This window comes from Astyanax mexicanus, chromosome 7 (genome assembly GCF_023375975.1).
Source record: "Astyanax mexicanus isolate ESR-SI-001 chromosome 7, AstMex3_surface, whole genome shotgun sequence".
NCBI classification, from domain to species: domain Eukaryota; kingdom Metazoa; phylum Chordata; class Actinopteri; order Characiformes; family Acestrorhamphidae; genus Astyanax; species Astyanax mexicanus.
In genome coordinates, this window is record NC_064414.1 from 12318628 (window position 1) to 12338992 (window position 20365).

The 20365-nt window shown below is 38.5% G+C and overlaps 1 protein-coding gene across 1 annotated transcript; it reads left to right on the plus strand.

Annotated features, from left to right (window-relative positions):
* The first annotated feature begins 1892 nt into the window (after positions 1 to 1892).
* mtrf1l (mitochondrial translational release factor 1-like) lies at positions 1893 to 17066 on the plus strand. Its single transcript, XM_007228748.4, has 7 exons — positions 1893 to 2666; positions 4194 to 4273; positions 5173 to 5356; positions 7815 to 7978; positions 8094 to 8211; positions 15750 to 15886; positions 16805 to 17066. Exons 1-7 carry the CDS (start codon positions 2198 to 2200, stop codon positions 17009 to 17011), a joined length of 1359 nt encoding a protein of 452 aa, XP_007228810.3. The 5' UTR covers positions 1893 to 2197; the 3' UTR covers positions 17012 to 17066.
* Positions 17067 to 20365: the final 3299 nt, after the last annotated feature.

The following is a 20365-nucleotide window of genomic DNA, read 5'->3' on the forward strand; positions in this document are numbered from 1 at the left end:
TGTTTTAAGAGAAAAGGTGAATGAATTCTACTGAATGTTATCTATAGTGAACTGTTTCCATCTATTGGCTGAAAATGGAACTACAGTTTGGTATAGACCCGCTGACGGTAGAAGAATGTAGCGCTTCTGTTGGCTGGTTGCAGTATCCCATAAAGCTCATTTAAGAAAAATAACTACAGATTTAGACTTAAAAGAGTACAAAGCTTATCACTGGGACTGTACCTAATATTAAGGTACAGTAGAGTACCTTTCAGTGAAAGTCTTTTTTTGTTCCCATGTTTTTTGTACCAGTAAAAATTATAAAGATTATAAACATTATCATCTGAATATGTGTCCAGAACTTGATCCAAAATAGTCTGGCTTTCAAATGAAAAATGTGTAACTAAAATATTTATTGTTTATTAGTACAGTGAAACAGAACAATTGTATTTTTTGGCTGGTTAAATGGTACAAATCTGTAATTCCTGCTGTTAGGAAAGAGATTGTACTTCACAGGGAACACATCTGACCCTGTAAAAACCAATATTATACCTTTAAGAGTACAATTATGAAAAGTGTACTTAGAGTAGTAGTGTAGTTTGAGTACAAGAAACTACTTATATCGTACCTCTGTTATTTATTGTGGACTTTTTCCATCTATTGGCTGAAAATGGAACTACAGCTTAGTATGGAGCCGCTGAGTGTAGAAGAATGTTGAGTGCAACCACAGGTCTAGTGCCTCTGCTGGCTGGTTGCAGTACCACATATAGCTCCACCCACAGAGGCTAATTTTTCTCCTCTAAACTGTCTTTCAGCCTCCAGAAAACAAAACATGTGAATCATTTTATAGTAAAATATATTAACGTTTACTGTTGCATTGCCAGCCATACTTGTCCGAGAGTCCAAAACATAAAGTGGAACTGTAACATGATTTTAAGAGGCCCTACAAACTCTGATAATACATCGCGATTTATAATAAGGTGTGTTGGAGATACAGCTGTGCCTTCTGCTGGTCAGAGAGAGCAGCCGGGCACAGTTGGAGGAGTGGAGGTGGAAATGTTTTGTTCACTTCCGCGCTCCCCAGCGGCAAGACCTGCAGAATTAAAAGAGTCCACCTTACATTTAGCTTAAAATACCCTATATTAACTGGAAAATATAAACACATTAAGCTTTTATTTTAATAATAACAACTCTTAACCTAATATTGGTGGCAAATAATTGTGTAATAACGCATATTTTTCAATCTCTGGGCTTATTTATGGGACCGTGTTTTTGCCTGCGCCACCTATTGGAGACATGGCGTTTTTTCACTGTGCCTTTATGGGATCCAGCGGCTCCCAGTGGTAAATAATGATATTGCATTTGATTTGTAAGCGTTACATCGTTGCTAGGTTACCTGTATGTGGCGGAGTAATACATGGAGAGCTTCAGATACAGTGCAGTATCGGCTAATAATGTCACCCATAAAACGCCTCTCGGCCAATCACATTGCAGGGTCGGAACAGATACGACCATGCTTTTATTTTGTTAATTATGGATGTTTAATATTTGCCAATTAGAACATAGCCTTGTGTGTTATTTTATTAAATCTCTTTTTTACTTGTTTATAAGAAGTGATGATATGTATATGTTATAGAGTCATGTAATTGTTTTTATAAAGTTTATAGACATACACAATTCACAAAATAAATAAATATATTTTTTCAAATAAAATATATTATATAAATTAACTTATTTATTTTAAAGTGTGTGCTTGTATGCTCTGTTGGCGTGGTCACAGTAATGTCAAACCAATAAGAACAATATCTAAAAGTTCTTCTGGGTAGGTAGGGGACTGTGGTGTATCCTCCACTGGAAGAAGCTTTACGGGGGATTTAAGTGGCTTCATTCGTCTCCTCCGGTATTCAGACAGGCGGTAGTAAAAGTGTCTGGGTCACAGAGGAGAGGAGCAGGTTCAGGAAGAAAAAACTTTATCTTCTAAGGTTTCTGGAGGCAGCTGCTGTGTTTTGTCAGAGACGGGGGTTTCAGTTGCAGTCTAAAAATCAGTCTAAAATCAGCGAGGCATACTTTTATTTTGAAACGATGCCGGCAAGGAAGTGACTTTTATTTGACTTTAATGGAGCTGAAGCAGAAGCATGGAGATGCTGTGGTGCTGAGAGCGCTGTACTGCAGTGTTACAGGGTTTTAATGGTCTAATATTCTGGACTATAGGTTTATCATGGCCGCGTCTGGCTGTCAGAAGTTGAGTCGAGTCCTGCAGCTGCTCAGATTAGCTGCGGTAAAGCCCGGGGTTTTCTCCAGGAGGCAGACTGCGCAGTCTGCAGACACACCGAGCTCTACTGGACCGCTGTATGTCAGACACTGCTCTACTGCTGCACTGCTGAGACACACCTGCAGACACCTGAGACTCCAGCGAGGCTTTCACACCACGACCTGGGCCCTGGCAGCGAGGATTCTCAGTGTGGAGGAGATCTTCTCCATGCAGTCTTTACACAGATACCTGAGGAAGGTGCAGACTGAGTATAGAGACTGCCTGCACTCTCTGAACACTGGAGATTCTCAGATAGATGAAGAGGAGTTGCGAGGAAAAAGGGAGAGACTGTCTGTTTTGGATCCTCTGGTCCAAAGAATTACAGAATTAGAAGAAAAACAGAAGGAGCTCGAGGAAACAGAGGCTTTACTAAAAGGCAAGAGTGGGTGGGTGGGTAATATGTCAGCAATGTGATGCTCTGTACTGCCACAAGTATTCACTTCCCCATCCAAATCATTCAACTCAGGTGTTTCTATCACTACCAGGCATGCAGACTGCTTCTATAAGCATTAGTGAAAGAATGGGTCACTCTCAGGAGCTCAGTAAATTTCAGCCCTGTGGTACAGTGGTAGGATGAAGCACCTGTGCAACAAGTCCAGTCTTGAATTTTCACTATTCCGCAGTCAACTCAACTGTCAGTGATATTATAACACAGTGGAAGTTATGGGAACCACAGCAACTCACTCTGTCAGTGTAAGATAGCAGAGTGGGGTCAGCGGATGCTGAGAAACATAATGCACAGAGGAACCAACTTCACTACATCACTACACACCGTCTAACTTCATGTAGCTTCAGATTAGATCAAGAACAATAAAGTGTAAAAAAAAAAAAAAAAAGCCTTACATTGGCAGCACAGTGTATATTATCCTAGGGATGCACAATGATGTCAGATTTATATTGGTATTGGCCAAAAGTTGCTTTTTTAGAATCATAGGCAATCAGCCGTTGGCTGACACTGTCCACTTTAAATGCATTGATTTAAACTTATTGTTATTATATATATATATTTTTAGTTATACTGGGGTGTCTGGTTTCTCTGTGAGTTAGACCTTTGTATATATTAGCATTGGCATCAGCAAAAATATACGTGTAATATCAGATATTGGCATCATCGGCTAAGAATTCTTACATTGGTGCATCTCTAATCATCATTACATTTAAAGAAATCTTCATAATGTATGATACATTGCATATTATAATTATTCAGAGGTTTTAAAGGTTTAAATAAGTTGCACACCCCTAAAATACTGTTGATAAATACATTGACCTTGACATTGAAGTTGTCAATCAATAAAAAAAGTTCATCATATTATTTGCAACAATATTCTGTGATTAATCGCACTTAATTGCACTTAAAACCTAAGAGTGTAGTAATGGATATTTAAATGTAACTACATATCAGAACAAATGTAATATTGACACAATATTCTGTGATCAATCATGATTAAAGTTATAAATTGAAATTAAGTTAAAATGCTGGTATTTCCTTGTATTTTTGGGAGGGAGACAAGAATAATAGTTTAGAGAGGTCTAGGCCTGGAAAACTGACTGCAGCCTTTTTATTCTTTTTAAACTCCAGCAGCACTGCAGTGACACTGATTAGAATTATGGTGGTGTATGAGGTGTTCGTGTGTGTTGTGCTGGTATGAGTGGATCAGACACAGCAGTGCTGCTGGAGTTTTTAAACGCTGTACAAGAAGAAGATAAAGTATGCAGAGAAACAGATATAGGACTACAGTCTGTAATTATAGTACAAAACCATGTCCCTTACGCTCAGTGTTACGTTGTAGTATATGTGTATATGCTCTCTTGTTAGCCATAATACTTTTTTAACCAGCATTATGCCTACCTTTACTTAGTAAGAAGTGGCTAACTTTTAAATGAATACTTTCTTTTTCCCCAGAAAATGATGCTGATCTGCATGAACTCGCGCAGACTGAGAAGGAGAACTGTCTAACCACTATTCAAGAAATCAAACAACAGGTACATCCTTCTGATGATACAACATGTAATCATATATAAGCAGCCTAGTAAGCTTCATGCATCATTTGTTTCTTTATGTAAGTGTTCATCTTTTCTTACTTTAATGCTAATAGAAGTTCAGATTATATGAGCCCAGTCTATTTGAAACCATTTTCCACTGAACTTTGCATCATGTCCAAGCAGAAAACAAATATATCTGTGACTGATGCAACAGACATGATAGAACAACTCACTAACCAAACCAAGCCAGGTTTTAGTTTGAAAGACTTTAGAACTGAAATGCAACTGAAAAGTAGACACAAGCTAGCTATAGTTGAAATGTATTTTGTCAATAAGGCACACAGCTAACAGAACGTTATAATAATGTTTAGCAACATTTTGCAAAGGTTTTAAGAAGGTTAGCCTGTAATATTACAGACATAATGTTTTAAGACTTAGTAATGGTAATATCACAATGTTTTAAAATGTTTTTGACATAGCTAGACAAATATAACATCATTAAACTTTAAAGGTAACATTCCCAAAACTAAAATTATAAACATCGACACAAGTGATGTTTAAACAACATTACGAGAACATTTAAAATGTAAAAAAAAAAAAATTCAAAAAAATTGGCAGATTGAACGCTCTGAGAATGTTAACTGTAACATTACAACTACAGTGGCATGCAAAAGTTTGGACACCTCTGGTCAAAGTGATGTTATTGTGAACAGGTCTCCAAAAGGCTTAAAGTTAAAGATGAAATATACTTTTCAGCATTGTAAGCAAGATCAGTGTGTTATTTCAGTTTTGCTTCACAGCTTCGGAGTAACACTCATTTTGACCAGGAGTGCCCAAAATCTTACATGCCACTTTTGTATGTAAATAATTCATCTGACTTATCTCTTTAATTTCTGTAGATTATCTCTGCTCTGATCCCCGAGGAGGAGTCAGATATGAGTGACCTGGTCCTAGAAGTCACTGCTGGAATTGGTGGTCAAGAGGCTATGCTTTTTACTGCTGAGATATTCACCATGTACCAGAACTTTGCTTCTTTCCATGGCTGGGGCTTTGAAATTCTGGAGTTTATGTCAAGTGATATTGGTTGGTCTTATTGCTTGTGTTTAAAGATGAAACATTTTTTATTTTCTCAGACAGGGATTAGGCCTGATCTTGGACTGCACCTTATTTTAAATGAAGATTTTTAATTAAAAGGAAATATAGTTTATGACTAGGCTTATTCAAAGACAGGGAACAGGGTTAGGCCTTGTCGTAGTACAACCCCTGGCAAAAAGTATGGAATCACCAGTCTTGGATGAGCACTCCTTCAGACATTTCATTCTGTAAAACAAACTCTGATCAAAAACATGATACAATAATAAGGTCATTCCAAAGTGCAACTTGTTGGCTTTCAGGAACACTCAAAGAATGAAGAAAAAACATTGTGGAAGTCAGTGAATGTTACTTTTATTGACCAACCACAGGGAAAAAAATATGGAATCACTCAATTCTGAGGAAAAAAGTATGGAATCACTCAAATTGAAGGTAGTAAATAAGGACACACCCAGTCAATTTCCTTTCCCTAAATGGACACCTGCCTCAGATTAGATCTGTTCGTTAGTCTGCAGTTAAAAACACCTGCAGTCATGACACCTTGGAGGGCTGCTGGACGAATTAGAGTGGCAAGAACCATGGCTCCAACAAGAGAAATGTCTCTTGAAACAAAAGAGAGGATTGTGAAACTTCTTGAAGAAGGTAACTCTTCACGCATGGTTGCTAAAGATGTGGGCTGTTCACAGTCAGCTGTATCCAAGATATGGACCAAATACAAACAGCATGGAATGGTTGTTAAAGCCAAGCGTACTGGTAGACAGAGAAAGACATCAAAGCGTCAAGACAAGCAACTTAAGGCCATTTGTCTTGAAAACCGAAAAAGTACAACTAAACAGATGAAGCATAAATGGGAAGAAGCTGGAGCCAATGTATGTGACCGAACCGTAAGAAATCGCCTAAAGGAAATGGGATTTCAATACAGGAAAGCTAAAAGAAAACCATCATTGACACCTAAACATAAAAGAACAAGACTGCAGTGGGCTAAGGAGAGGCAATCATGGACTGTGGATGACTGGATGAAAGTTATCTTCAGTGATGAGTCAAGAATCTGCATTGGACAAGGTGATGATGCTGGAACTTTTGTTTGGTGCCGTTCCAGTGAGATTTATGAAGAGGCCTGCCTGAAGAAAACAACCAAATTTCCACAGTCCTTGATGATATGGGGCTGCATGTCAGGCAAAGGCACTGGGGAGATGACTGTGGTTAATTCTTCTATCAATGCACAAGTTTACATTGACATTTTGGACAGTTTTCTCATCCCTTCAATTGAACAGATGTTTGGAGATAATGAAATAATTTTCCAAGATGACAATGCATCGTGCCATAGGGCAAAAACAGTGAAGGCATTCCTTGGAGAAAGACACATTCAGTCGATGTCATGGCCTGCAAATAGTCCAGATCTCAACCCAATTGAAAACCTGTGGTGGAAATTGAAAAAAATGGTCCACAAGAAGGCTCCGACCTGCAAAGCTGATCTGGCAACTGCTATCAAAGAGAGTTGGCACCAAATTGATGCAGAATACTGTTTGTCACTCATCAAGTCCATGCCTCAGAGACTGAAAGCCGTTATAACAGCCAAAGGTGGTGCAACTAAATACTAGTGATGTATTTTGAATCATCTTTTGTTTATCTGTTTTTCATGATTCCATACTTTTTTCCTCAGAATTGAGTGATTCCATATTTTTTTCCCTGTGGTTGGTCAATAAAAGTAACATTCACTGACTTCCACAATGTTTTTTCTTCATTTCTTTGAGTGTTCCTGAAAGCCAACAAGTTGCACTTTGGAATGACCTTATTATTGTATCATGTTTTTGATCAGAGTTTGTTTTACAGAATGAAATGTCTGAAGGAGTGCTCATCCAAGACTGGTGATTCCATACTTTTTGCCAGGGGTTGTATATAAATTACTTTCAATTGAAAATATCAGTTCAAAATGCTACATAGTTCAGGAGCATTGATATTGGACTAGAGCAGGGGTCGGCAATTAGTTTTGGCCAGATATTTTCCAAGCCATTAAGTGACGGGCCACAAAAAAAAAATCTGTTTTTGGAAAATGAAGCATGTAAACCCAAGAAGAAAGGAAAAAATAAATAAACGAACAGACCGCTCTTCACAAGGGATCGAAGATCGCCAAGATTACGGTCCAATACAGTACAGCTGCCCCGGCTAGTGAATTGGGATACAGTCGGGGCTTATACAAAGGGGGGATACAAAAAGGCCTTATAAGGGGATAGGGAACCCAAGAACAGGCGGAAAGACAAGAAGGGGCAGAAACTAAAGTTGTGCCAAGCACAACAGAGAGACAGGGGAGGCGTCTGCAGTGCTGAGATGCTGCATAATCCTGGGACTAGGCCTAAACGCAGTCCTGGAACACAACCCTAAAACTCTGAATAAACTGTAGCGCCTCTCTTTCTCCTGTCAGTTTTTAACATTTTGCTCTTTTCACTAGGAGGAGTAAGGCATGCCACAGCCAGTATAAGTGGTCCACTCAGCTACAAGAAGATGAAGTTTGAAGCAGGGGTACATCGTGTCCAGAGGGTTCCAAAGACAGAAAAGCAAGGCCGGATGCACACAAGCACTATGACAGTGGCTATACTTCCCCAGCCAGCTGAGGTGTGATGAGTACAATATACATATATGAACTGTTAACCATAACTTTATTAATAAAATCAATTTAGTTATTTTAGTCAAAACTTATGTACATGGTTGTTTTGTGTTCTACACATAGATCTCTTTTACAATTAACCCTAAAGACCTGAGGATTGAAACAAAGAGAGCCAGTGGGGCTGGAGGACAACATGTCAACACAACCAACAGTGCTGTGAGGATTGTACACTTACCAACAGGTAATAAAAAAATCCACAGAAACTTAAGCGCAAACACTTTTTTTTGTACATTAGCATATTAACTCAAAAATGTATTAATTTGAGCCAAACCGACAAATTCTGTAGTCATGTTTATTTAAACCTCACAATCAGATATTTAAACAGTACCAGTCAAAAGTTGACACACCTTCTCATGCAGTGTTTCTCATGATTTATTTCTTTATTTAATTTATTTCCTAAATTTTAGATTAATGTTAAATACGATAAAGGGACACATGGTATTAGGTAGTAAACAGTAAAAAAATGTTTGTTCTCTACCTGACCAATCCCCTGATCTAAATCTGATCAACTGAGATGATGGTTTGGGATGAGCTGGAGCTTCACAGTGTAAAGAGAAAAACACGAAGTATTGTTCAGCACCTCCAGAAACTCCTTCAAGATGCTGAGAAAACTATTCTAGGTAGTGCTGTAACAATACATCGATCTGTATCGATACATCGATATCGATGTATCGATACATCGATACAACTATGAACGATACGATGCTTCGATTTGACGTAAAAACATTGATGTGTTTTTCACGTGCGTTTAACCGGTTACTGCAGAAGCGCCGTCTTGCGGGTCGCCGGCGGGCCCGTTCTGACTATGTAAAGTAGAATGCTTCAAAGCGTCAAATATTCTAAACAGAGCGACCAACTAACCAACTCATATTCATTAGTACTACTTTAACTACCTGCATGCAAATTTACAGCCGTCTACATGAAACCAGTCGCCAGAAATCTCCAACTGAAAACAGCCTGTTTTTTTACATTGTTTACATGAGGAACATGCCTCCCCAACAAAATAGCCTTATAAAATATTATTAGTATGTAAAGTAACATCAGATTATATTATAGAAAATTCACTTACTATCACAGCATCCACAATACAGCACTGAACCGCAGATAAAATATCCATAAAGTCCTTTATTCGCCTGCTCACTTCTCCTCACAAACATGCTTTAGTTTCAGCACAGCCGCAATGTAATACTCTCAAGCTACTAGCGACCACACATGTAATGTTTTTACTTAAAGTTGTACGTGAATCCAAAGCTAAGGGTGTCTTCTTCTTCTTTTTGGCGTTTTGGCGGTTGGCAGACCAACTTAAGGTGCATTCCCGCCACCTACTGAACTGGAGTGTGAAGTACGATTTCAAAAGTGTACTACCAACTGTACTAAATGGAGCAAAAAAGAGGGGGAAAAAATAATAATAAATAAATAAATAAAATACATAAATAAAATAAAATAATAATAATAATAATAATAATAATAAAAAATAAAAAAAACATAATACTATCCACAAAGTTAATAATTACATACAGAAACCTATGTGTTCATACAACCCAGTTGACTTTAAAAATTGAAAAACAGATTTATGAAGTTTGATCATCCCTGACCCATAAGCAAGTAATGACTTCAGTGACAATACATCCTGTCCCTGTAGCTTAAGCGAATCCACTAGCGCATTCCTTTGTGTCGTGTACATGTCACAATGTAGCAAGACATGTTCTACCGTTTCCCTGATTAGACAGTGTCTACAGAGACCTGTATCGTGCTTCTTTATTAAAAACAGCGAGGAATTCAATAAGGTATGCCCTATTCTGAGACGTGCGAGAACAGTAGCACTCCGCTGCTCATATCTCCCAACTACCACTAGACCAACCCGTTGGTGAATCTCATGCAGTTGCCTGCCTCTGGGTTCTTGCTCCCACTCAGCCTGCCATAACCCCCGCACATACCTTTTGATAATGCTTTTGGCCTCTGCCTTGCTTAGCGGAACTATTACATCACATACTGATCGTTTTAATCCTTGTTTTGCAAGTTGATCCACCACTTCATTCCCGTGTACTCCCTCATGAGCAGGTACCCACAGAAAGCTAATACATATACTTTGCCTGTGTAGCTTGTACAAAGCTTGATGTATCTCCAAAAGCAAATCTTGTCTACAGCAGGACTGCCCAGATTGAATGCTGTGTAGGGCCGACAGCGAGTCTGAACAGATAACCACTTGCATTGGGCAGACCTCCTCAATCTACTGTAGAGCCAATATTATAGCAACAATTTCTGTAGTATATACCGCTAGATCTGCAGGGAGTCTCGCCCTGAGCGAAATATCAAATTCTGCTATGTACACTGCAGCTGCTGTTATTCCTGTGGTTGGGTGTTTTGAACCATCTGTATACATGTGTAGCATTCCATAATATTTTGTATTTAAGTGCTGCTGTACCACTAAACGTTCTGGCATCCCACTGCACTCCGAAGCAAGTTTACCCCTAATTAAAGTATCAACTAAGGGCAGAGGAAAAAACCAAGGTGGGTTTATAGTACAAGGTACTGATGGACTGAAGACACACTTCTGCAGACCCATTCTGTCTACCTCAGCTCTGATCACACACCCAAAACTTTTGTTCAGAGCTAAATTACCACAATAAAATTTATTTGTCAAGGGGTGCTTGTTACCATGCCCCCTTTGGTTCACCCAAAGGTTCACTGTAACGCGGGGACGGGCGACGTTTTCACCGCACCACAACATATTCTCAATGTCTGTGCCTGTATGATGTCAAGTTTTTTCAACGTTGATGTAGCAGCTGACCTATAAGCAATGCAACCATAGTCAAATACTGATCTAATTAGTGCAGCATAAATATCAAAGAGTGCACTGCGGTCAGCTCCCCAGTCACATCCTGCCAAACACCTCATAACATTAAGACCTTTTTTACATTTATCCACCATTTTCTCAACATGATGAGACCAAGTCAGCTTTGCGTCCATCCACATACCAAGAAATCTAATAATTCTAACTTGTTCCAAGATTTGTCCATACATCTTTAGTTCCAGCTTATTGGTTGTGGTTCTCCTTGAGAAGCAGATCACTTTGCGTCTTTGCAGTAGACATCCGAAATCCCCAATCTTTTGCCCATTCTTCCACAGCCATTAGTGCAGCCTGCATCTTTTTTGCCACATATGCGACATTACAACCCCGTTTCCAAATGGCCCCATCATTTGCATAAAGGGATTTTGCCACATCTGGACTAATCTGAGAAAAAATATCATTAATCATGATATTAAACAACATAGGGCTACATACACTCCCCTGTGGAGTCCCATTCTCAATGTGGTAAACCTTTGAACAACTAGTCCCCACCCTTACCTATATTGTCCTATCCAGTAAAAACTCCATCACCCAATTATACAGCCGTCCTCCAATACCAAGAGCATCTAGCTTCATGAGTAGCCCCTATTTCCAAAGCATATCATAAGCCTTTTCAATATCGAAAAAGACTAAAACAACCACCTCTTTATTAGCTTGTGCTTGCATAATATCCGACACCAAACTAAGAACTGAATCCATAGTCATCCTCCCCTTTCTAAAACCACTTTGATGATGAGAAAAACAATTCCGTTGCTCCAGAATGTATGACAGTCTCTCAGTCACCATGCGCTCCATCAACTTGCTCAAGTGTGAAGTAAGAGAAATGGGTCTGTATCCCTTAGGGTCACAGAGATCCTTTCCAGGTTTCCCAATAGGAACTACCACTGCTAATTTCCAGGCACTCGGAAGAGACCCTGCCATCCAGATGTGATTATAAAAGGTCAGCAAAATTTCTAGAGACTTGTCACTCAAATGTTTAAGCATATCATAGCAGATATCGTCTTTCCCCGGAGATGAATGGCCCGATTTGGCTATAGCCTGCTTTAGTTCCATCAACGAAAAGGTATGATCCGACACACTATCAAATATGGACCTCTTTTGTAAGGTGTCACCAAACTGTGCTACTAGTTCAGCCCTGCGAATGCTCATTTCATTAGTAAGATTTGCTGAGCTATGAACCATGACAAAAGCTTGAGCCAGCATTTCTGCCTTATCAGTATCAGATACTGCCTCCAGACCCTCACACTGCAGCACCGGAATGTTATTTCCCTTTCTAACACCCCTCATGTGCTTGATCATCCCCCATACTTCGCTAAGCATAACATCTGTCCCTATAGTATCACAGTACGTTCTCCAGTACTGTCTCTTTGCTGTTTTCACAGTTCTTCTCACTACACCTTGAATTTGTTTGTAAGCAATTAAATCTCCAGGTGCAAGTGTCCTCCTCACGACACACAAAGCTTTATTGCGATTCTCGACAGCCAAAGTGCACTCAGCCGTCCACCAAGGCAAGGGTCTCTTCCTACTAGGAGGTTTCTTCCTAGGTATAGCGTCTCTTGCTGCCTCATATAAATACTACAAAGATCCCCATTGGATTTATTAACATCCCCTGTAATTGTCCATTCTTTCAACCCCTCGTCACATCTATCAGAGAACTTATGCCAGTCTGCTTTATTAAAATTCCATCTGGGCAAAAATTCCCTCCGACCTCAAGAGATTTCAATACCTAGAGTAACAAAAATAGGATAATGATCGCTTCCCAAGGAAGTTTCTTGACTGACCATCCACTCACTCACCCCTGCAAGGCCAGAAGTAACTATAGTCAGATCTATAGCAGACAACGTATTCATAGTGACATTTAGTCTAGTACCAGTACCATCATTAAGACACACAAGATTGTGGCCCACAAGGAATTCTTCCACCACCATTCCATTACAATCTGTAGTCAAACCACCCCATAATGTACTGTGTGCATTAAAATCCCCACACCAAATAACTTTATGATTCCCTGACCCACCAATCACTTCCAACATATCCAGCGTAAGCCTATGACATGGATTATACAGGTTCACCACCCTAATTTTACCAAATTCCCCCAGAACCTCAACCACAACCGCCTCATAGTCATCAATAACATTCAATGAACGATGACTAATTCCTTCTTTAACAAACGTCACCACACCTCCACCATTGCCTCTCTCCCTATCCCTACGTACACTCATGTACCCGTATAAAACAAAATCCAACCTAGGTTTCAACCACGTTTCTTGAATACAAACAACATCTGGGACATACGTCCTGCCGAGAACATATTTTTTAAAATCTTGGCCATTTGCAATAAGACTCCGAGCGTTCCACTGCAATATCCGAAAGACCATCACAGGCTGTCACTGGACTGTGTCTGTCCAGCCCTACCGGTCAGCCCGGTACTAATGGATTCCCAAGTTATACCCCTGATGTCTAAATATTTTTCAGCAGATCTCACAATTATCTTTATCCTCTCTGTTCTACTCCCTGTCTGTGCCGCACAATTCACGACATCCGCCATAAACATTACAAATCTTGTTTTATCCACCACTAGGGAATCTGGAGTTATAGGACACCTCCTGTGAGCGACAGTTTCGGATCTCACCACAGTTGCATCTGCTCTCTGCCCCCACTCAACAGTGCTGGCCTTCGACAGAGCAGGTCCACTAACTTCCTTTAACGCTTCCGCATAGGAAATACCTTTTTGTACCCGAACTTTCTGAGCCTCAGCAGCCTTTTTGCGAACTTCACATCCCCCATATGCCGATCTATGATCCCCCCCATAGTTACAACATTTAGGCTGCACCCCCTCTCCACATTTACCATAGTCGTGCTCTCCCCCACAGACACCACATCTCCTCTTAGCCCTGCAAACAGCAGCCACATGACCATACCTTTGACAATTAAAACATCTTAACGGAGAAGGAATAAACGGCCTGACAGTGAAGCATACGTACCCTAGATGCCTGCCCATCAAATTGGATCATCACAGATAAACTATCCGTTTTCACACCATCTCTAGAGCCCTTCAAACGAACCGCTTCAACCACCGTACCTCCAGCTAGATGTTTTTTAATTTGTTCCATAGACACATCCAAGGGGACACCCGTTATAACTCCCCTCAACCATGACTTCTCCCTAAACAAACTTGGAACAATTTTCTTTCCGCCTAAACGCTTCAGATTCAACGCCGTATCTCTTTGGCGGTCATCTTTACAGGTCACCAACACTTTCCCTCCTCTCAGTACTTTAGCTCCTGCCACATCCCCAATAGCAGATTTCAAATCTGCAGTTAGCTTGAGCGGGCTAACATTACAATCAGCTTCCATTCCAAATTTCAAAACCACCATATACTCCTCCTTCCTTCGTTTAGTCTGCTCCTTCCTTTCTCCACCCTCATTAGACTCCCCATCATCGGATCTACGCCTACCTTTTTTCTTACGAACTGTACTCCACTCTCCTCCTACTCCCCACCTCCCGCCAGTGTTCCCAAACAGATCTGGCTCACTGCCTGACCCTTCGTCACTTCCTTCCATCGCTACTCCAGTCACAGCCCAGTTTCCGCCAACCGCCTTCTGGATTCTGTGGTTTTTATTGGTCCACAAACCACTACTTTTCTTGAGTGATCGTCTTTTGAACCAATGGCGTGAGCGCTGGATCACGTGGGTGTCGCATCTAATCAGGTCACAGCCTTTCTCCAGAAGGCTTCTCCTGGAGAGATTTTGAACACTTTGGAGACGCCTGGTGGACACCTAATATAATGCAGTGTAACTTTGCTTTGTGATATAAATTACAACTACTGAATCAGGAAATGTAGAGAATGATTGACTATTCCTCACCAACATCCATACACACATTGTAAACTCCAAATATAACAGGTGCTTTTTTTTCTTTTTTTTTTACATTTTCTTCTGCATTTGATATTCTCAAATGGACCCTAAATAATGAAAATTAAAGTCTTGAAGTGAATTATTGTTTTGCCCCAACTGTCTACTTCAATTTAAGCCCTGAATGGTCATTGTGCTATATGTAAAACTTAAGATATTCATTGTTATATCGTAGTAGTGCAAACCGCATGAAATTAGCATAAAATTGGATCTGCAGTAAGAGGTTTAAACATTGCATTGTTCCGCTCTGTGTTATTCTCCGCCTATTCTCCGTTACTCTCCGCTGCTGTTTGCCGAGCACATGTTTGAGTTAAGAGTTACACAATGCAGGAGCCCTCAGCAAGTCGAATCGTATCGTATCGTATCATATCGTATCGTATCGTATCGTATCGTGACATAATTTGAGGTATCGTACATTATCGTATCGTTGACTAAAATAATTGTATCGTATCGTATCGTAATGAATCTTGTGATTTACACCCCTAATTCTAGGTGACTCTTCCTCATGAAGACACTTAAAATACCAAGAGTGTGCAGATCTGTCCTCAAAGATACATGTGATACTTAGAAGAATCTAACGTATAAAACATATTCTGGTTTGTTAGGCACTCTTGTTTAAAATATTTTTTCCACGTGTGTTCCTGTATAGCTTTAATATAGTCTTCAATATTAAATTTATAATGTATAAAATCATAAAAAGAGAGAATTCAATTGAGATGCGTCCAAACTTGTGACTGGTACTTTACATAAAAGGGCTTTCTGATGCACATTTTAAATAGTATGGAACTATTTCTAAAGTTGTAAATTGATAGATTTTTTAATTAAATCTTACTCATATCAAATTTGCTTAATTAAATTTGCTAATACTGGCACTGTTATATGAAAAATTCTGTTTCTGTGCACTTTATATATCCAGATTAGTGTAAAACATCCTTGTAAATCTTTATACTGCAGGCATTGTCTCTGAGTCTCAACAAGAGCGTTCGCAAATCATAAACAAGGAGAAGGCCATGAAGGTGCTGTTGGCCAAACTCTACAGTGCAAAGCTGGAGGAGGAGACCAGTAAGCGCCTCCAGGCCCGCAAACTACAGGTACACGGCTGATTTTTGTCTACACAGGGAAAAAAGAAAATGAGCATATATAAAGGATACATATGGTAGCCAGGAGTCGTCATTACTAAAATACACAGTCATGCTAGAATAGTATGGTCTCCTTGTTTCTACAAACATTATCTATTGTAGCAGCTCCCTTCATCATATAGGACAATTTGTAGTTCTTTAATTAGACTGTAATTGTGTATCTGTTTGTCTGTATACTCCATTATTTTCCTCCAATCACCCTATTTTTTAATGTTCAAAAGCGTTCAGGAAAGACCACCACAGAGCAGCTATTATTATTTGCGTGGTGGGTCATTATTCTCAACACTGCAGTGACACTGATTGACATGGTGATGGTGTGTTTTAATGTTGTTGACATGTTTACTGTTGTGCTCGTACGAGTGGATCAGTCACAGCTGTGCTGCTGTTGTTTTTAAACAACTTAAACAGTGCTGGACTGAGAATAGACAAAAAACAGACAAATTAAGAATCGTGTGGGCAGCCTTTGTTCTGTGTCGATTAATGATGGACTATAATGTGACAAACACCGCTAGGTAGGAGTATTTTAGTATGGAGGACAGTGAATGGATAAAGTGTTTAAAAACTCCAGCAGCACTGCTGTTTTGATCCACTCGTACTAGTCCAACACACACTAACACCCTATAAACCACCACCATGCTAATCAGTGCTAATAACTGCAGTGCTGAGAATACCGACCCACCACCCAAATAATAATAGCTGCGCTGAGCATTAAAGAACAGGGTAAAGGAGGACAATAAAGTATGCAGAAAAACAGATACAGGACTTCAGTGCAACATTCCCTGATTAAGGAGTTCACTATGATATTGCACAAATACAGTTCCAGCAATTGAAACGCTTTCCACTGACCATATTTTGTCCCTTTTCTAACAGATTGGCACCAAGGGCCGATCAGAAAAAATCAGGACCTACAACTTCTGCCAGGACAGAATCACTGACCACCGGATTGGGAAAACCCTGCATGACTTGGATGCATTTTTATTAGGGGAGGATCTGCTGGATGAGATGAGTTCATCTCTGCAGCAGTTTTATGACCAAGAGGCTCTCATGGACTTTTTGGAGGACAACAACACAGATTAATCAGTGTGACTGATATTATTTAAAAAATGAGTAATAAACATCTTTTTGATGAGAATACTGTACTGCAGTTCCTTCTGTAGATTCTTCTAGATCAGGGGTCACCAACCTTTTTGAACCTGAGAGCTACTTCTTGGGTACCAATTAATGCGAAGGGCTACCAGTTTGATACACACTCGTGAAATTACAAATTTTCTCAATTTACCTTTAATTATATGTTATTATTAATAATTAATGACATTCATCTATGTGAAGACACAGATATCAATAGGCAACACTATTATTATAAATCTCTGCAAGTGTTTACATTTTATATTATATTTTAATATAATATTACATATTATATTACATTATATTGTATAATAATATATAAACTATAGGCTATCTCTAAGCTAATATTAATGTAATATAATCTAAAATTACATCAATGCAACTGTGATTTAAAAAAAAAAAGAATAGCAACAAAAATGCTATTTTTAGACCAGGCCTGTGGGCTACTCATAAGGTCCTTGCGGGCTACCTGGTGCCCGCGGGCACCATGTTGGTGACCCCTGTTCTAGATCACATTCTCGTGTCCTAAAACACTGTTTTCTACTAAATCGTGATATAATATTAAGGTGAAAATGTGTTAGCTAATGTTAGCTTGAGCTAGAATCCATTTCCTGGTTCCCGGTTTTTATGGATATAATTAATCAGTCAATCAATCAGTCAACCTTTATTTAAACTTGGAGTACGTTGAGGTTGGCCCTCAGTTACAAAGTAGCCGAGCCAGTACATAGAATATACATTGAAAAAGGAAATGCAGAATTTGAATCATAATATAAGATACAAAAGAAAAAGGCAACAATAAACAAAACTGTAACATATATGCACGCAATAACTGAAAACAATAAAAGAAAGAATAAAATAACAGTAAATAAGATAAAATTAAAAAAACTAAAATCAAATTACACCTAAAACAATTAACTTTAAACATGCCAATATTCTAAATAAAAAATAAGTAAAATCCACTGAAGCAGTGGCAGTCTGAATGTAGGTGGTTAGAGACTAATAGTTGACTGAATTACAGTGTTTTGTGTATATACAGTACCAGTCAATAGTTTGTACACACCTCTTAGCGTTCAATGTTTTCTTTCTTTTTATGATTTTGTACTTTGTAAATTTAATATTGAAGACTATATTAAAGCTATACAAGAATAATTCTTTAAACAAAAAGTGTTAAACCAGATTATGTTTTATATGGTAGATTCTTCTAAGTAGCAGATTAATCTTTAAGGACAGATCTGCATAGTCTTGGTATTTTAATCTCAGTGTCGTCATGAGGGAGATTCACCTGGAATAGTTTTCTCAGCGTCTTGAAGGAGTTTCTGGAGGTGCTGAACAATAGTTGCTGCTTTTCCTTCACACTGTGAAGCTCCAGCTCATACCAAATCACCTCAAATCACCATCTCAGTTCATCAGGTTTAAATCAGGGGATTGTGGAGGACTAACACTTTTATTACTGTTTACTACGTAATTCCATATCTGTCCCTTAATTATTTTCATGTCTTCATTATTTTTCTACAATGTAGAAAATAAGCAAATTAAGAAATAGCTCACTGTATTACTGTATTTCTTACTGATACAATCTGTAATTGTGTAAACCTGAATTTTAGAAGGCTAGCAGCTAAAACACATTGTACAGTTCACAGTGCAAACGTTTAAGTCAATACTGACATCTACTGGTCGTCAACAGAATCATTATCTTGTAAACAAACTAATTAACTGTAGTAATTGGTACAAACCTGGTACAAAAAACAGTACATGATAAGCTATTTTAAGTGTTTTCCCAGAAAATCTTACAGCACTTAATTCTTCCCTCTGCTGACAACTTTTATGGAGAGGTGTATTTTATTTTCCAGCAGGACACTGCCAAAAGTGTTATATAGTATTAGAATATAGTCAAATATTCTAATTTTCTAAAACACTAATTTTTGAGTTTTCATTATATAATATGAGTTCCACATTTCTGTCAATGGCTGAGCCATTGTTCTCCAGTGGTGTCTTTTTTGCACAAACAGCCTGAGCCAGCTTTACAGCACATTTTTGTGATTCCAGAGGAGTTCTCGACGATATGGCCAACAGTTATACCACAATGTATTCCTTCATTTCAGTCAATATGTTATACTTTTATTCTAATATCAATATATACAATCAATAAAAATCTGTGTAATATTATATCACAGAATCTAAAGACATTTTCATGATATACATAAACCTTGCCAACCTTTTTGTATTTATATATGAACCTATGTGTGCAGTGTGTAAAAGCCCATACAGTAGGCCACTATGTGAACTGTTTACAGATAAAAAAAATAGGAATGGCCCTCGATATTTTAAACACTCTCAGACTCAAGGCAGGCTAAAAAACCCCAATAGTGGTCCAAAAAGAAACAAATAGTCCTATTGGTTGACCTATATTAGAAAAATGTGTCTAGTGCTTGCTAGAGTGCCATTTCTTGCAATAAATGACAATGATGTTCCTCTAGATCAAAAACATTCGATGTGTCTTTATAAGCATCCATTTATTGATGTTGCTCTGCTGTTTAAAACAGAAAAGGGTGTTATTATGAGGTGCCTTCTTCGCCACCCCTGCAAGAATGTGTTAAAAAAGTGCTTTTTCCAGTAGAGAAACTGTGGTAGAGAAACCTCTGGGTTCCCAGAGGTGCCCAGTTAGATGCCCCTCTATAAAGAAGTGCCCACCAGTAGATACATAATAATGTAATGCAGGGCTGTAAACGAAGAACATGAACCATGCCATACATTCTGTAGAAACTAAAAACATTCTATAAACATTTGCCTATTTTGTAAATAACTTACCAAGAGCCTGCAGATTTAGTGTATAAAAACAGTAACACAAATAAAGTAATGTAACAACCAATATCTTCCAGAAAACTCAAGTGCAGCATGTTTAGTGAATATATATAAACTCCAAACAAACACTTATACACATGCTCTAGCAAAACAAATACAAAATACACTGCTTTCACAAGATCGTCCTGTTTTTTTATATCATGTCAAAAATATTTGTAATGATATTGCATATGATACGATATGGCACAGCCCTACACATATAAAGGCCTTTATTCAATCTGAATGATTTAATATCAAAATTCATGCTTTGACACACAGTACAATCCCTAACACAATTTTCTTTAAATAAAAAAAATGCTATACAGTTCTCTATTCTATACAAAAAGGTAAATTGTTAATTTTTTGTTTTATTATTATACAAAAAATGTGAATTGCTGTAATAAATTGTCTTTGTCATATGGAAATTATGCTTTAATATGCATATCGAGGATTTCATCAGTGCTA

What these genes read in the sequence shown, in the direction of transcription:
- mtrf1l (XM_007228748.4), top strand. Translation starts at nt 2,198, where the DNA reads ATGGCCGCGTCTGGCTGTCAGAAGTTGAGTCGAGTCCTGCAGCTGCTC. An exon ending in AACAGAGGCTTTACTAAAAG is followed by an intron (nt 2,667 to 4,193) that starts GCAAGAGTGGGT and finishes CTTTTTCCCCAG; the next exon opens with AAAATGATGCTGATCTGCAT. An exon ending in GTTTATGTCAAGTGATATTG is followed by an intron (nt 5,357 to 7,814) that starts GTTGGTCTTATT and finishes TCTTTTCACTAG; the next exon opens with GAGGAGTAAGGCATGCCACA.